This window comes from Leptidea sinapis, chromosome 9, assembly GCF_905404315.1.
Source record: "Leptidea sinapis chromosome 9, ilLepSina1.1, whole genome shotgun sequence".
Lineage (NCBI taxonomy): Eukaryota > Metazoa > Arthropoda > Insecta > Lepidoptera > Pieridae > Leptidea > Leptidea sinapis.
In genome coordinates this window covers 2,726,629-2,744,579 of record NC_066273.1, presented here as the reverse complement: position 1 = coordinate 2,744,579, position 17,951 = coordinate 2,726,629, and the positions used below count along the sequence as shown (strand labels likewise).

Here is a 17,951-nt window from a genome sequence, read left to right as displayed (position 1 = left end):
GACATTAATACTGTTATATCATTAAAGATTACAATAATAATATTGTTACGTATCAATACTATAGGGCTTGGATAACACCAGTATTATACCGCAAATAATGTATAACACGTTTCGCTTGAAGGTACCAATAACTCGCACACTAATGCATATTACCAATTCAATTTCAAATATATTAATTCAAACTGGGATATAAAATCACTTATTGAAAGTCAAAAACTACCAGCCATTACAAAAGGTTTGTAAATAACAGACCCACAGGTGTATCGCTTGCAATAATAGCTGAGAGACTTATGAATAAGAGAGGTGGCCCGAAGAGTGCGCGTCAGGTGGTTACTTAAAACACGTGCTGTACCAATGTGGGAAGCTCTCAACTGACAATATGTCCCAATTGTCTCACCCGCACCGGCCACTCAAAGAGACAACTTAATAAGAGGCACCTAAGTAAAAATTGAAATTCGTTTAGTATGAAACGTGCAGTGACATTTGACATAAGTTTGAAATAGTAATTACAATATGGCGACGAATTATAATCCGGCTAAGTTTGAAAGCGTATAGTTTTTTTTGTTTAAAACGTACTGGATTTCGGCTTCCTCGGTTTTGTATAAGATTAAAGCCGTCAGCTATCAATCTATCAATCACTGCACGTTTCATACAATCGGGCTGCGGGCACTTCATATAGACGTACGTATATACCTAAGTAACGCGAGGTTATTGTTTCCTTACTTATTAATATTTGACGAATATAATTGTGTGATGTAAATATGTGATTTCTCTTCACCTATCACCACAGCACTATGAATGCCGTCCTTTATATGACCATGGTTCACCGGGTGAGGGCCCGTCTGCCATTAATACAGGTGGCAGGTGGTGGTGGTGAGACAGGCGGGTGCTTTCTTTAGCTGGGTATGAACATCGTACGCGGACTAACTACTGGTGGTAGCCTTGTGACGAATGACGGAAGCCCCGACAGATGTGACACTGTGTCAGGGCTGCCAACTTTTTGGAGTGAAACTTCTTTATCGACGTATGAGAGAAATTTTATAGCAAATCGTCACGTTTTTCGGTTACGCACCATTTTGTTTCTTTTTATCAAAGATGGCCGCCGCGCAAAATTATGATTTCAACAATATGGATATCGTATCCGAGGTACTTGAGGGTTCAGCGCGTGGCCGCGAAAATGTAGAACATCTTCCCTGCTAGCGTTGTATCGTGCAGGTTTAGCGCGTGGCCGCGAGTAAGTAGAACATCTACTGTGTTATTCATAATAAAACACTTTTCGAAGGTATAAAGCTATATTAGTTAAAATGTGTTTTAAGCCTATCGAACGTTCAATAAAATGCCTTATTCATATTCGTTAGATAAATCTCCCATAGCTAATACGCAATGTTGCCATTCGTACAAAAAAACATGATTTTAACTAATTTAATGAGGAACTGTCAATGGAAACAGACATCTTTTCAATGTCAATGGTTTGTCAGTTGTCAAAAGTCGATGTTAAAATAATTTTAAACTTCAAAAATCAAAGTTTTGAAGTCTGAAGTCGGTTGTCAATCTATGACGGATATCCAACAACTTTGAGCGGGAAGCTATTTTACCACATTATTCAACGAACAGCTGATCGATGTCGGCCATGTTTTTTCGCGTTCGAGTGCATAAAATAGGTTTATAGAAGGGTCCTAGCTACTATAAGTCACGTCAGCTTTATCGAAGAGATAATGAGCGTTTTAGCTCTAATATGCGATTATGAATACAATTCTTTAACAAGCGTATACTAGCGATGTTTTAAATCTCCGCTAAGTCATTATGAATAAGACAGCTAATAATTACTAATATTGAAAAAATAAAACATTTAGTTTAGAGAACAGATTAGGATAATTAACATAAACGAGAATTAAGTTGGTTTTCCAAAGATGTTTCACTTCTGACATGTGTACTTTGTACACACAACATTTTTTTTTAGACCGAATTTAGTATTTTTGGATTCTGAATCCAATAACCTATTATATGTCAAATATATAATATAGTAGGCGAAACTAAAATATATATTAGCGGGCATGGCCTCTAATACTAAGTTCTTTAAAACATAGTTCGTGATTTGATCAAATTACTTAGGGAATTGACCAAATCTCTGTTAGTATCATTTCCCTACGACTTATAATATAGCCGAGTGGTTAGCGATCCTACCTACTATGCTAGAGGTCCCGGGTTCGAATCCCGGTAGGTGCAAGCATTTATATGATGAATATTGATGTTTGTTTCCGAGTCATGAATGTTTATATGTATTAATGTATGTTCAGAATGTATTCATGTATGTTTATATATATTTATGTATGTTTAAGTAAGTATATTGTATTAAATATATCGTTGTCTTGCAACCCATAACACAGCCTATATGCTTAATTTGGGGCAAGATAATTTGTGTAAAAAGTGTGTCAATATTATTATTATATATATAGATAATGATAAAAATGCTTAAGGCGGGGTTAATTTTAAAAGAGAAAGTATCAAAAACATAATCAAATACTGAAAACACGACTCGACCTACAGTTTTCTATATCTCCGTTAATTAAGAGACTTTTCGGAGTTCAAATTTGGCTAGAGGTTATATTACCAGCTATTCTTACCTAGAGTTATAGAGGTCACCGAAGGGAGTGTTGGGTGAGGTAGTGTTGCGCGGCGGAGAGTTGGACGGAGAGTTGGAAGCGAGAGCCCAGCCCTCTGCTATCAAACGTTCTCCAATATCCGTCGAGCCCTCTGTAAGATTCATCATAATAATGTGCTTAAAAAGTACATCAAACGAACGAGAACAACTTAGAAATTGTAGTTTTTCGATGAGAATTTAAATTCTGGTTGTCATCAAAGGATGTGCTGTATTTAATTTGTTTTATCAAATGTCCCCAGTTTCAAATTCCATAACAAAAACAATGTTCTATAAACCCGCAGGCAGAGAGTGTTTGATATTCGTCGTAACTTCAATGTGCATCACCTGAGAGCGGAGTTTTGAATTATAACTCTAAGCCATACATTTTTTGAAAATGAAAATAAGGGACGAGACGAGCAGGACGTTCAGCTGATGGTAATTGATACGCCCTACCCATTACAATGCAGTGCCGCTCTGGATTCTTGAAAAACCCAAAAATTCTGAGCGGCACTACAATTGCGTTCGTCACCTTGAGACATAAGATGTTAAGTCTCATTTGCCCAGTAATTTCACTAGCTACGGCGCCGTTCAGACCGAAACACAGTAATGTTTACACATTACTGCTTCACGGCAGAAATAGGCGCCGTTGGAGCCTCCCACTAGTCATCATAACACCTACCATACCTATGAATTACATGACAGGGAGAATTTTAAACTTGGAGTACCAACTTTACATCGCGTTTATGAATGAAACAGTGTTATTTTAACTAAAGCGAATTTCCGAACATCTATGACAGGCATATACAAGTTACTTGCACTCATCAAATACCTCAATACTCAATACCTAAGACGACTTTTATGAGCTTTCCAACTTATATTACGTTAATACACACAAATAAAATTAACAATAATTGTTTAGATTTACGAGCGACATCTCAAGTCAATTTCCTAATATGTAAATATTGGGGTTGAGCAGGTTATCAACTGTAAAGTAGATCCTGTAGATGAAGCCGCAACCTGAGAGTTGAACAAAGCATACAAGATTTTATGACGATACGTCACTCGAACGGTTAGCTCAGTTGAGCACTGGCACGGAACGCCAGAGGTCGTGGGTTCGAGGCCCGCATCGTTCATAAAATTTTGTTTTTCAAATTTTATTTGTGTATTAATCTTAGTCACTTCTAATTACCGGTTATCACTTTAAAAACATAACGAATTGTTACGTTAATATGTATGTATGTTATGTAACTTATCTGAAAGTAGATTTCAACCCCTTCTTAACGTCGGATTAACTTTCGTGTGCTTGCAAATATTAAACAAAGAGAAACAAACCTCATTTTCAAAAACTAAATATTCTTACATTACCGTGCACATATATATTCGAAATATGTAAGTTTGTAAGAAAACACCCAAATCTATACACAAAAATCATAGACGTGCCCCGCCACAACACACCTCCCTATAAAAATAATTTTATGCAAACTAAATCTTAATTAACATGACACAGTTCCGGTCCCTATCCAATGTCAGTTAAAGTTTATACTTAACTAGCTGACCCGGCAAACGTTGTTTTGCCACATAAAGTAAAATTCACGCGATAGTTTTATAAGTAATAAAATATTGCCTATATTATAGCCTGTACATCATTTTGTTCTATTGTCAATTGTTTTTGCAGCGCACGCAAAAATATGTTTACGATTTTACACCTTGTGTTACAAAATAGCAATTTTATTACGGATCCCTAATTTTGTAAAAAAATAAAAAAAAAACATAGCCTATAGCCTTCCTCGATAAATGGACTACCCAACACTGAAAGAATCATTCAAATCGGACCAGTAGTACCAGAGATTAGCGCGTTCAAACAAACAAACAAACACACAAACACTGCAGCTTATATATTAGTATAGATAAGTTACCAGAACACTTAAAAGCCGAAACCAATATTAAAAAATTCATAAGCTCTTTGAAAAAGTTACTTTTGGCAAAATGTTAGAGGAAAATATATTTGAATGTCTGCCCCTCTGTCGTTCAGTGCTATGCCTTATTACGAGGTGCATGTGATAATTATTTAGTAACTAAGTCGCATGTAACGCAATTTAATTAAATAAATAAATAAACTTGGAACTTTGCATACTTATCAAGACCGATATAATTGCAACAGTCTATATTATCTGTTCCATTATCATTACCTTATATTCAGGCTTAGCGATAGTTCATATCCGATACCAACTAATAACCTTGTGGCACAGAGCAAGTAGCGAGTTAAGCGCATACAAAAGAGTCGATTATTAGTTTAAGATATTATTTAGTAAAAAAGTAAATAATAGTTAAATAAAAACTAAAAAAAACAACCAAACTAAAAAATAGAAAATAATTTTCAAATTTAAATTACGAAAAGTCTAAAAAGACAAAGTTTCTCAACCTTATTTTTCTCACCTCACCACTTTGAGAATATGTTTTTAGAGTCACGACAGCTTTGGAGGACAATATACAGTGTGGTTTTTTGAGAAGGGCGGTGATGGCTAAGTCGGAAACTACGAGACTTAGAGGAAAGTCGTGAAAGGAGTCATGCCAGCGATTTATAAGACACCAATAACTGCATATTTAGTTTTTTAATTTGTTTTTTGTAATTTTGACGGAAATCAACCCGAATGATTTTTCAAAAAAAATACACCTGTATTATTGGACCAATGGACTTTGTTGCTGATAAGGATCAATCTTTGTAAAGATACGTAATACTAAAAATGAAATAAACTACCAAATTTTCTGCGTCATTATTTTTAAACGAAAGAAAACTCACTTCCTATTCAAACTTATTGTTCGATATCATATTTTATATATTCTATCGAGGATAAATCCTGTCATGGTATCAAAATATGCAGTAAGGTCATTAGAGAGACATAAACTTATGCATTGGAGTCTACGGTAACTATTTTGAGCAACTTATTAGTTAGGTAAATTTGAAATATGAAAAGTAACTTGAAGAATTTTTCTATTTGCTTTCATTTTTAATGATACATATTATCTTTGCAAAGATTGATCCTTATCAGCAACAGAGTCCATTGGTCCAATAATACAGGATATATAATTTTTTGGAAAAATCATTCGGGTCGATTTCCGTCAACAGTTCAAGAAAATTAAAAATTTAAATATGCAGTTGTTAGTTTCTTATAAATCGAGGGCATGACTCCTTTCACAACTTTTCTCTAAGACTGGTAGTTTCCGACTTGGCCATCACCGCCCTTCCAAAAAACCATCCTGTATATTTATTAAAATGTGTATAATATTGTCAGTAAATAAATAAACTCACCATCGCTCACGTCATACAGCTTGATGCCCGGCACCTCCTTGTCGGCGTCCCCGCGGGGCGAAGCCCTACTCTTGTAAGAACACGTGCGGGACAACAGAGGCTTCCAGCGGGCCACCTGCTCACAGACACACAACATTTTTTTTTATGAAAATAAGGGACAAGGATTACGCGCCAAAATAAATATTTTTTCCCAAGCAAATTCAATCAGTGCATTTATTACGGGGAGTGTTCCAAAGTTCCTGTTTCACCTAATTCCTGCCGCCGAATTCCACCTTCTAACGCCACAAGTTAGGATATCATCCCCACCATCTGGATGTGTGGCGGTCCTCCACAGTGCGGTTTTCAAGGAGCTTTCTTCCACGTACTAATAAGCTGTGGAATGAGCTTCCTTGTGCGGTGTTTCCGGGACGATACGATATGGGTGCCTTCAAAAAGCCGGCAACGCTCCTGTGTCTGATGTTGCAGGAGAGTGTGAGCGGCGGTGATCACTTAACACCAGGTGACCCGTACGCTCGTTTGTGCTCTTCCATGATAAAAAATCAGTCCGGTGACAACGAGCAAATGTGCTGATATATCTCATACAGAGATGGTTATTTATTTCATTTATTCAGGATACAAACGGTCACAATTCAAAAACTTTACACCATGTTATTTAATGAAGACCATAGTAGTATATATATAGTTCCATAAACTAATTTTATAACCACGTAATAACTTACAATATTTTTTTTTAATGCAAATAAAGTGATAGAATATAAAACCTTCATATATATGAAAATAAAACAGAAAGATTCACTTATGCAACTTATTTTTAGATATGGCTTTTTTAATCATAATTTTCAATCTTGCAAACGGCAAGTGAAAAATAACTTAATTACTAAATTTTTCATTAAAAATTTTACAAGCTCGTCTGGTAATACCCTCGCTATCCATTACTTCAACAATTATTCCACAAATACGGGTTGTCACTCTCTTTCAGCCATTTCACACAACTGGGGACAATGAGTTTCACTGCCAGTTTCTTTCGCTGTCACGTTCAATATTTTTTTGAGAAATAATTCAAATATTTTTTTATTTTTAACTTGACACACATTTACACAAATTATCTTGCCCCAAACAAGGCATAGCCTGTACTATAGGTACAAGACAACGATAAAAAGGCATAAAAGGCATTTATTTTCTCAAAATTGATTCCTGTAGAATTCTTTTTGATGTCATTTCTAATAACTACTAGATACTACTTACATCTAATACATTTAATACAATATAGGTACTTACTTAAACATACATATAAAGATCCATGACTCGGAAACAGACATCCATATTCATCATATAAATGATTGCACCTACCGGGATTCGAACCCGCGACCTCTAGTTTAATAGTCAGGGTCACTAACCATTCGGCTTTATCAAGTATTTATATACATCAAGTATTGAAAATAGGATATTATAACACTTAATAAAGTCATAATTAGCACACATTGGAAAAAGTATACCTGAGAACTGAGAAGGGCGCAAGAAAATCAACGGGCTTCTATTTTTTATAAAAATATGGTTACAATTTAATATCGTACAAAAACTTATTATTTAATAGCCTGTGGGCGGTCGCTCCATTACCATTTGTGGTATCATTAAGAAAGTCATTTATACCTTTATTACCTACCTTCAACAACAAAAACGTTTTTTAACAATTCATTTGAATTTCTTAACACATTTGTTTTAAACATTTTCTGCTATCTTGTTATAATACATATACAGGGTGGTTTTTTGAGAAGGGCGGTGATGGCCAAGTCGGAAACTACGAGACTTAGAGAAAGTAAATATGCAGTTATTGGTTTCATATAAACCGAGGGCATGACTCCTTTCACGACTTTCCTCTAATTCTCGTAGTTTCCGAATTGTCCATCACCGCCCTTCTCAAAAAACTACCCTGTATATCACTGAATTTATTTTGTTCTTTACTGTTTGTATTCCGAGGTGATTACGAAGTTCTATATTTTTTGTAGTCCGTGGGGCACTGGCTTTGTTTAATTAATCATAATAATAATATTAGTCAGTGGTTCCTCACCTGAGTGAGTTCCTCGAACCTCTCGACGGCCTGCGTCTGCCACTTGGGCCAGCGACCAGTGTCCTCCTCCTGACCAGCATCACCAACCGGCTTCACACCAGCCAGGAAACATTCCATCGCCTGCACAAACAGACTGTTGAAATTCTGTTATGTCGCGCTTCTTTGTAGTGTATCTCCAATATTTTACCGCAGCTATCAAATAATATTAACATAAACCACCAGTGGGAGGCTCCTTTGCACAGGATGCCGGCTAGATTATGGGTACCACAAGGGCGCCCTTTCTGTAGTGAAGCAGTAATGTATGGGCATTACTGTGTTTCGTTCTAAAGGGCGTCGTAGTTAGTGAAATTACTGGGCAAATGAGACTTAACATCTTATGTCTCAAGGTGACGAGTGCAGCTGTAGTGCCGCTCAGAATTTTTGGGGATTTTCAAGAATCCTGAGCGTCACTGTTTTGTGATGGGCAGGACGTATCAATTGCCGTCAGCTAAACGTCCTGCTCGTCTCGTCCCTTATTTTCATAAAAAAAAAACAATTGTGTGCTTTTATGAAAACATGATGCTAGTGAAACTTATTTTCACAAAATAACATATTAATATCAGCATTAAAAAAAAAAAACAAATTTATATATTGTGCTTTACATAGTCATAAAATAAAAATATACTATTATAAAAAAACCTTTGTCAAGTGTGGGGCTCGAACCCACTCTCCCCTTCGGGAACCAGAACTTCAATCTGTCGTCTGAGGCCGCGGGCCAAACTGACTTGAGAGCAGTAGTTGATATTAATGATACAACTTCACCCCTACTACAATCGTAATTGTTTTTTTTAATGAAAATAACGCACGAGACGAGCAGGACGTTCAGCTGATGGTAATTGATACGCCCTGCCCATTACAATGCTCAGGATTCTTATAAAACCTCAAAAATTCTGAGCGGCACTACAACTGCGCTCGTCAGCTTGAGACATAAGATATTAAGTCTCATTTGAGCAGTAATTTCACTAGCTACTGCACCCTTCAGACCGAAACACAGTAATGCTTACACATTACTGCTTCACGGCAGAAATAGACACCGTTGTGGTACCCATAATACAGCCGGCATCCTGTGCAACGGATCTTCCCACTGTACATATTGTAATAATAAAGTTATACGACATGTGATACATAAGCGAAAAAATTTGAGGCGATGTAATAAAAGATACACTTTAAATATTATTGATAATATTATTTTGTTGTTCTTAGTGATTTCGCCGACTTCTAGGATAAAATGTACAAATTTAATTTTAAATGTAACCTAGAGACTTGAACAAACTTGTTAATGGTTGTTTATGGATCCTAGTAGGATGTTTAGCTAACGGCCGTTCCCAATATACTATCTACAGATAGAGATAAAGTACTTCCTTCTACTGTCAGTAATAAGCTGTCAATAATCTTAAGCTGTCCCAATATTTCCGATAAGTCATTCTTATCACCTCGGACGCGTGAATTGCAATTTCCATACAAACTTTATATCGCTGGTAAGCTATACGTCGTCCCATTGACAGACAGCGTGTACGGATAAGGTGAGTTACAGTCGATAAGTTGTCTTAGGACACTTGTATTGGGAATATCTCGCAACTTCCTTAGCAGATACATTTTATTTAGTAAACAATATAGAAATAAACAGAAATGATTAAAAACCAAATTTTACAATTTACAATTAACTATGTGTGTGTATGTGTGTGTGTGTGTGTGTGTGTGTGTGTGTGTGTGTGTGAGTGAGTGAGTGGATGTGGGTTTGAATTGGACCTTTGATTGGGTCCATCTATGCAATGCGTGTGTTTATCATGTCAATGTCATGGTTTGGAGGCGTAATATCTAGAGATGCTGGGCTCAATACCTCATCGATCTAAAATTTTTGATACAAATTAAATTAGTTACAATTTGTTGTTAGTTTCAGTAAATAATCAATGAAAGTTGACCTGAAACCTGAGCCGCAACAGGTCAGCCCGCAGTTCACACAGCTCGTGCGTCGCGACGTACTCGCTGTCTCCGTAGTCCAAGTAGAACACGTCCGCTACCTGCGACGTAGAGAGACAGATTATAGCGCGCCATATGACGTATAAAGTTGTGTTCCAGATTAATACGTGCGAACTGAGTAATAAATCATTTTTATCAGATCTTTCGCTCACACTTATTGGCATATCGGAAATCTCGCTCGCACTGCTAGTGTTGTGTGCAACAAAGAAGGAATTTATCGATTAGCAGGTAATTAAGGAAAGGTTAACGATTTTAACAAAGTTAAGTTGGAGAATAATGCCTCCATGGTTCGCTTATGAAAGTCTAGTGACAATTATAAGAGAATTTTCACAAACACCTACATTTGACCTTATTGCATTAGTCATCAGCTACCTCCGAGCGGCATCCCTTTATCGATAACGACTTGTGCGGCATTGTCACATCCCTTTGAGGTAATGTTTTATGACTCAGTTCGCACGTTTGTAATGGTCCAACTATAGTGCAACATTTAGCCAGTACATGTTCGATTTTTTAGAAATTATTAGAGCTGAAATTCAATCATCTAACTCGTTTCAAAATTGTTTAGCAATATTAATAATAAAATGGACATCTATTTCAAGACATCGACCGTCGAGAAACTTGGTTACTATATCCATATTGTTGAAATCATAATCTCAAAAATGATGCCAAATTCGTTGTCTGCACACTCGAGAACCTCGGAATCGATATCAATATTGTTGAAATCATAATTTTGCGGGGCGGCCACATCAGAAAAAAAATATGGCGCGTAACCGAAAATCGTAACGATTTGCTAAAAAATTTCTCTAATACGTCGAGAAAGAAGTTTCACTTCAATAACTCGTGGACTTTATAATAATGATACGTAAGGAATAGTGATGAAGGTGTACAACAGTCAACAGGCACCTGCTGCGTGGCGTCGAACTCGTTGGGGCGGATGTCATCGACCCGCGCTCGGTACCAGCGCCCGTCGTGACGGAACACCGCCGCCACAACCTGCCCCACCGCAACCCGCGACACCTGGAGACACAACAATGACAGCTGATGTCACGCACTGACACTGACAACTGACACAACCACAGAATATACCATAGATATGAATGAACGTGACCAATTTTGAATTGTCAATGTGTGCGTGTAGCTAGTTTAATATAATTAATAATAATAAGTTTTTTGTGGATGTATCCAATATCTTTGCTACAAATACGAGAAGTGAACTGGTTCCTTTTTAAATTAGAAATATCGGATAAGTTTTGTTCAGGTTGTCAAACAGTATTTTTTTATGATTTTGTGGAATGGTTCGTTTCTGCTAGGCGCTAGACAATTATTATTAAACTATGGTAGCCAGCATACACAGAATACTGCGTGATAGCTTACGCATGTAGTATAATATACCTATTAGGATGTGCCAAAATGTAACTTCCTTGATGGACCTTTTAAAACTTGGAATTTTGAGTTCCGCTTTTAACAGGAATTGTGTTTGGGCATTTCCTGACATATTATATATATATATATATATACACAAACACACAACTGAAAAGTGAAAGTGCGTGAGAAATGATGCACACCAAAAATGTTACTATCCCATTTGATGTGTCTCATACCGGGCGCCTTATATGAAAATCGATTCTTAAGGAGTAAACTCCAATAAAGCGTATGCTATGGGAGCGCGTTTGCTATTCAACAAAAATTATGCATTTTATGTAATATTTTAGTTCTGCCGTTACTATGTATTTTTTTTAATTTTCACTATGTAGTTTTATTAATTTTAATTAATTTTTACTTTACTTCATAGATACTAATGACATTGTATTTCTTAGTATTAGTTCTTGTATGGCATTTTTCTTATACTATGCATTGATTCAAACGCACTTATGCATTAATTGGAAGTTAATGTATTGCTATTTTTGTGGGTATAATTTCCTAATTTTTTTTTTAGTAATTTTAACCCTTAATAAGGCGCATGGGGTCAAGATAATTTCAAATCTAAAAAAACATATGTTTGGGTGTTAAGACCGCGACGGCCCTCATTCTAGCTTCCTACCTCCCCGGGAGGTACGCAAATCAGCTACGAACAGACTACCAACCCTACACATACGTCGCTGTTCTCTTGGGTGCGACCAATAACGTAACATTTTTGGCAAAAGGTAAATTTTAATTTTTGTGTTTTTACAATTTTTGTTATTTTGACTTATTATAGTGTAAATTTGTTTTGGCTAATAAAATTTATGTATTTTTTCTCATTTAGTTGTCATTATAAATCAAGACAGTCAAATACGGCAATGGCTGTTAGAGTTGTCGGATGAAGATCTAGATGTCTCGGGTTCTATCTCGTAAGATGAATTTGATGATATTTCTGTACATAGTGGCCATGAATCGGTAACAGAGATCCAAGAGTCCGAAAATAGCCAAAATGTTTCTGGATTATCCGGGGGTTTCCGTTTTCCATCTAGACATACTCAAGAAAATGGACGAAAAGTGAAATGATCTAAAGTACCAAATAATACCAAAGGAGTTGTCGAACTGCAATGATCAACTATGCGCTAAGGACTAACGCCACGAGAAGAACTAAAAGACAGCCATAGGCAATATTTTATGATCTTCTTCAAACTCTCAAAGGGAACTATTTGAAATTGTTTAATGTTTTCAATTATTTTAAGTGAAAGTTATGTTTTTATATTTTTATTATGATTTCTATCTATTCTTATTTCTATTCTTCAAAATTACAAAATTTCAGTAGTTGACGTGTGGAACTTATGGATTTTTAATATAATTTATTAATACTGTTTTATTTATTGTTATTTCGTCGCTTATATGTTAATTTACTCTATAAGACCATCTAAAATAATTTAGAAACATTTTGTTCAGTAGTTGACAGGAGGTGTCAACTATTTAATTATTTTTTTCTTAGTCTAGTCTAGTCTACTTAGTATGCGACTACTTGTGTGATTTTCTTAATGCCCTTATTAAGGGTTAAAATAAGTGTGTAATATATTAAATTACCGCGTGCGCAGCGCGTGTGTCCTTATTGCTGTAGTACTCCGTCATGTGAGCGACCAGCTCGTCAAGCTGGGACACTTGGGGCCCCACGAACTGCACCCAGAACCTGGACGGCGAAGAAACCGCCGACACGTAAACTTCGATGGACGACCCCGCCGCTTCTGTTACATAAAAGAAGTAAAAATAACGTCGCAAACAAACAAATGTCCGACTCGAAGGACCATCCATTTTGTACCATCGTACAAAATATACTACTATATTTTCATATCTTATAGATAAAACATTTTTTATTCACATAGCAGCCATTTTGGAATATATCTTTTATTATTATTATTTGTTATAGTTCAGTGCGATGCTTCTACAGTGCAGCTTTCAATGAAATTTTCTGCCATGTACAATCAAACTGGAGGGTGTACTTGCCTGCGCGATGTTTGCACGACCTTACCTTCTTAAAAGGCCGGCAATGCTGCGGCAGCGGTGATCACTTAGCATTCCTCAAGTGTTGCTGGAGAGTGCGGGCAGCGGTGATCACTTAACATCAGGTGACCCAAACGCTTTTTTTGTCCTCTTCTTCCATGAGCGGCAATAGACTACACTCAAAATTTCAGCCTTTTAAACAATACAGTTTATGTAAGTCCCTCAACCCACTGACAGATATATGTGCGAACGGGCGGACGTACTACGGTAAAACACAACCCTCTCACTACAACACAACAGAACAAGTGTCCACGACATATTTATTATCATGAAATCATAACATTCCAAAAACCCCACACACAGCAAACATAACAAAAACAAAATAATACAAAACAATCAATAACCAACACCAAAAAGAAACACATTGGCTCATTCAAAACTAAACTACATACTGGGTTTTGAAAAAAGTGTCATTCACGAAAAAACATAGGACTCAATGATTAAATGTGCGGAGCGTACCGTATTTCCAATGTAATGTGCGCCTTTAACATAATAATATGAACACACTCAATATGTCAATTTACAATAAAATGGATCTATTTTGAAGACTTGTTGTATTTTTATATCCCTTCTTTTACTAACCGTATCTATGTCTATATGGTTTATATATGTATAGCCGAGTGGTTAGCGATCTCACCTACTAAGCTAGAAGTGCCGGGTTCGAATCCCGGTAGGTGCAAGCATTTATATGATGAATATGGATGTTTGTTTCCGAGTCATGGATGTTTATAGTTATTTATGCAACTGTTGTGTAATAAGGGGTATTAAAACACGAGTGTGGATTTATCTCACGAGGCGAAGCCGAGTGTGATAATAGTATCACATGAGTGTTTTAATACCTAATTATCAACAGTTGCATACAAGACTTTATCTACACCCAGAATATGAATCCTCTAAAAGATTCTGGAACAGTTAGCTTACACACCACACACAGCTAAAACACCAGTCCTAGTAGTAACCTAATATCATTCATTACTGATTATATACAAATAAAATAAGTATTAATGGAACAATTATTTATTTTAGTAGTAATTTACATTTTGTATAGTGCAATAATTAAAATTCACACAAATATAATATTCTTTTGCAGCGTTTAAAATGAATCGCTCATTTTTTGTAAACAAAACAATAAAAATATCGAAGAAAAATGGCGGGGATTCGAATAACCTACTTTTTTTTACGGCGCGCGACGTTCTGGGAGTCTGGAGCCCACGTAAACGAAAATGTTCTTTTTTTGAAATTCATGCAGATACCACGCATCTAGCAATAAGAATGTGGCTGTATGTTGAAACTCTTTGCGCATGAAGGGATAAAAAAAAACATAGGAGTGTTGTTATGAAATTCAGTACAACATTACAACACTCTTTTGGGTGATGTAATGGTTATTAGAACATTGGGTGTTTTAATGTTGGCAATAAGCTACCTGTTTCAGAATCTTTAATAGAGGATTTAAAGCATGAGTGTAGATAAAATGTATTTATGTATGTTTATATGAATTTATGAATGTTTAAGTAAGTATATTGTATTAAATATATCATTGTCTTGTAACCCATAACACAGGCTATATATGCTTAACTTGGGACAAGATAATTTGTGTAAAATTGTGTCAATATTATTATTATTATATATACCTTTATTTTTTTTTGTATTACTCATGCGGGAAAAGTAGTATGTTGGCACTCGCTGTCCTGGTTGAAAAAGAGCATTTGCCCATTTTAAAATTACGCGTGAGTTTTTTCGTTAAAGAAACTGTCGTTTGAGTACGAAAAGTTTACTAGTCACACGCAAATTATATTTTGCACCACAGACTAGTAAAAAAAGAAGGACTCCGCGCCGTGATATTAGCAAGTGAAGCAACTTTATGCTAGTGTGTGTGCGGTTACGGGGGATACCAGTTACATTTTTCCATTTTTTTTCCCTTAAATAATCATATATCCACAAATACTATTATAGTATTGTTTTTACACTTTTTCACAACGCACGACGGCATTTTTAAAATATTTTATTGCGACGCAAACTGATCTGTCACAGACAATGGCAAATATCATAATGGCTGCCGATCGGCTTGTATTAGTGTAAGTGTGTGCGTGGGGCTATGTATTTACACGTTTACCGGCTTGTTTTGGTGCCTCACTGTTATGTAAGTCCTTATTTTTTATTCCTCCGTGCTTGGCACACGCAAATTTAGATATAATTGCTAAAATAAATAAAATAATAACAAAAACAAAACACAATCTAAATATCAAAACTGAATTTAGGTTGACGCGTCTGACAGTTTAATTTAATAAATCGTCGCATTTGTAGTACAAAATAGTATGTGCAACTCGTGCGACAGTGTCGATTGCCCACGAAAGCAAACTTGAACACCGGTCAGGCTTGAGTTGCACAATATACTAATGTTAGACTCTCTGAATCCTCAGATTGTGCCACATATTATACTTTGTCTATTGTGTCAAATGCCTTGTTCAAAACAGCAGTACATACATAACACTCTTTGTTCTTCTGAAGTATTTGTCTGATCTTGTCAATGACCTGACTGAAACCGGGCTGCCCATTGGCTGATTCTTGTTGAGAGTTCTACTTATCAGGTTTTGGGGTTACTTTCGCAAAAAACTATGTAATTATTGGACGTTCAACTTATTGGTCTAGTCATATATTTGGTTTTCTTCATTCTTTAACGCCCAATAGTTTCATTTATAGTTGAGGAACAATTATTTATGAATCATAAGATATGTACAAAGATTGAATAGAAGTTATCTAAATATTTTAATTGCAATATTACCTGTTTCCTATAGAGGAGGCCAACCGTGTGGACTTCCATTTGCTACGGTCCACTACCATCAAACCTTCCACAAATGGTCTCTTATTATTGGTACTCCTAAACTGACCCCTTTTTAAAACATCCCCGATCTCGGATTGTACGCCAAGGTAGACCTCTACCAATATTCTGTCTTTCAAACTAACACCACAATATATACTATGCAAAGCTCTCATTTCTACCACATCTATTCTGCTTCCATTGTTCTTCTACCACACCCACCAGTAACTACTATAAGGCTTAACTAGCTCGATGCTCATTGCAACCATCTTTTGGAGATTCTTAGCTGATGCTGACAAATAAACTTAAGCAGGACCTGCAGGTTTCTATTAAAGAAACAAGGAAAATTTTATTATTTTAATTTTTATAGAAAGAAAATATGGAAGTTGGATCAGATGTGCAATAAGCTTAAAACCAAACACCTAGTTTCTTGTCCGGGCTTTTTAACGCCTTCCTAGGTGTTCAAATTTAATAAGTTAAGTTTTTATTTGCATTGATCTTTTTGCTTGCTAGTCGATAAGAGATGGCGCTAGTTGTAATTTAAATCGCACAAACAATATTTGCATAAATTTTGTATGGTTCAAATATTTGGTTTGGTAATATATCGATCTATACTCTTGTATGGTATGTTTTATTTAGCACTAGAGGATCTTTTTTAATCTGTTCACTAGGTTAATTATCAGGCCGATATTGGTTTACTTCCAAAAATGGGTACAATAAATATTATTACATGCAATGATATGGACATTCAGATCGGGAATGTAGTTCAAGGGGCAAGCAATGGAAAAACCGTTTTCGTTGGCTAGATGCCTTAATATCATGTAATCTATATATATAAAAATGAATTGCTGTTCGTTAGTCTCGCTAAAACTCGAGAACGGCTGCACCGATTTGGCTAATTTTGGTCTTGAATTATTTGTGGAAGTACAGTGAAGGTTTAAAAGGTGAATAAATAGGAAAATGCTCGAAACTATATAAAACAACAAATTTGTTTTTCCTTTGATGCGTACACCGTCGAATTTATTGACGCAACAGTTATGCTGAGAAACAATTTTATTACAACAACAGGGTGCATTTTTACGAAGCAATTCTTGATTTTATGATATATTATTGACAAATTCATAAAAAAAAAAAACATTATTTTAGTTATTATATACAGAACAACGTCTGTCGGGTCAGCTAGTAAGATATAATATATCGAGAAATGATCCGCGCATTAAGGTAAAACCACCTGTAGTTGAAACTGTAAAATAAAAAGAAAAACACAGATAGCCAAAGAACGAGACGGTGTCTAAGATATAGTATAGACATCTAGCAGCATCAATACAAACTAACGTGGCGTCTTATACAACATCGTTAGTTACCGCGTTCGATTGATGACAGCCGCCCGTTTCGCGCCATTTTTAACCGACTTCAAAAAAAGGAGGAGGCTCTCAATCCGTCGGTTTGTTACCTCAAAACTTTCGACTGAGTGATCCGATTTTGATAATTCTTTTTTATTTGAAAGCTGGTGCTTCCCGTGTGGTACCATTGCATTTTTGGTCCGATTATTGTAATTTTTGTAGTCGGTGTCATCCAAGATAGGTTTGTAACTACATACATAGTTATAGGTGAGATATGC

At 35.9% G+C, this 17,951-nt stretch overlaps 1 protein-coding gene across 2 annotated transcripts in view; it reads right to left on the bottom strand.

Moving 5' to 3' along the window:
• The window catches only part of LOC126965955 (tudor and KH domain-containing protein homolog), a 44,933-nt gene that overhangs the window by 11,173 nt on the left and 15,809 nt on the right, over nt 1-17,951 (bottom strand). For both annotated transcript variants that reach the window (XM_050809778.1, XM_050809779.1), the window contains exons 7-12: nt 13,039-13,196; nt 10,942-11,055; nt 9,981-10,079; nt 8,020-8,139; nt 5,952-6,066; nt 2,625-2,754 (exon numbers count right to left, since the gene is read on the bottom strand). In XM_050809778.1, the coding sequence (XP_050665735.1) occupies nt 2,625-2,754; nt 5,952-6,066; nt 8,020-8,139; nt 9,981-10,079; nt 10,942-11,055; nt 13,039-13,196 (736 nt within the window). The remainder of the gene's footprint in view (nt 1-2,624; nt 2,755-5,951; nt 6,067-8,019; nt 8,140-9,980; nt 10,080-10,941; nt 11,056-13,038; nt 13,197-17,951) is intronic.